The 1,085-nt window shown below is 65.9% G+C and overlaps 1 protein-coding gene across 2 annotated transcripts in view; it reads left to right on the plus strand.

Moving 5' to 3' along the window:
- Positions 1 to 686: 686 nt before the first annotated feature.
- The window catches only part of ZNF326 (zinc finger protein 326), a 23,833-nt gene continuing 23,434 nt past the window's right edge, over positions 687 to 1,085 (plus strand). For both annotated transcript variants that reach the window (XM_041421598.1, XM_041421599.1), the window contains exon 1: positions 687 to 856. In XM_041421598.1, the coding sequence (XP_041277532.1) occupies positions 841 to 856 (16 nt within the window). In that variant the 5' untranslated portion in view covers positions 687 to 840. The remainder of the gene's footprint in view (positions 857 to 1,085) is intronic.

Raw genomic sequence — 1,085 nt, forward strand, 5'->3', positions numbered from 1 at the left:
GTTTAACATCAGCCATTTTGAGTGTTACACTGCAGCCTGTTACAGATACAAAATACTTTGTCTGGGGACTGGTGCATCACAGAATCACTGAATCATAGAATGTTAAGGGGTTGGAAAGGATCACAGATCATGTAGGCCCAAGCCTACATCCCGCTCCCCACCAAGGGCAGGAACACCTCACACCAGACAGTGTGACATAACCCATGCAGTAAAGAATTTCCTCCTTAGGTAAACTGGTGTTGTTAGGTCCACCAAAGGAGGGCATCACAGAGGCCATGTCTTAAACAAATGGTTTAATTCGCAAAGTCGCTTGGTTTGCATAACACAGCAGCAGCCCACACTGGGAAGTGGCCGGGTCCATGGACAGGGCACCTCATGTCCAGGGCTTTGCAGCTGCAGGGGTGCCACCGAGGGCTCAGTCCCGCCAGGCACTGCCTGACTTCAGCGGAGCGTACTCTGAAGCACTCTACCAGGGCCCGCTGGGCGTGTGTGGGAGGGTGATGGTGTGGATGTTCCGCCACTCCTCGTCCTGCAGCGACCTCAAGCATGACAGGGCCAGCCGCCCGAACACAAAATGGCGGCTGCCAGGGCTCAAAATGGCCGCCGCGCAGCCTCCCTCGTGACCCAGCCGAGCCAGGCCCCATGCGCGGCGGGCCCGGGCCCGCGCTCCCCGCAGGCCGGCCCAGTCACGTGACGCGCCGCCCGAGCCAATCGCCGCGCGCCGTGGCAGTGCGTGCAGCGCGCGGGTCCCGCCTCGCCTCGTTGTGGTGGAGGGCGCCATTGGGAGCCGCCGGAGCCGCCGCCACCTTCCCGCCAGCAGCGCCCGCCGCCGCCGCCGCCATGGACTACGGGGAAGGTGAGGGCGCTCCCCCCCTGCAAGGGCAGGGCCCGGCCGCCGCCGCCGCTGCCGCCGTGGGGCCCGGCCGTGACTCAAAATGGCAGCGGCCGCTTTGTTACGCGCAGGAGGGAGCCCCCCTCACCCACGTCCTCGTCCTCCTCCCCCGCCGCCACGGCCGGGCTGGGGGAGCTGCGGCGGCGGCCGGCGGCGGGAGGGCTGCGCGGGAGGAGGGCCTCCCCGGGGCGGC

This window comes from Onychostruthus taczanowskii, unplaced genomic scaffold, assembly GCF_017590055.1.
Source record: "Onychostruthus taczanowskii isolate IOZ18803 unplaced genomic scaffold, ASM1759005v1 scaffold7, whole genome shotgun sequence".
Classification (NCBI taxonomy): domain Eukaryota; kingdom Metazoa; phylum Chordata; class Aves; order Passeriformes; family Passeridae; genus Onychostruthus; species Onychostruthus taczanowskii.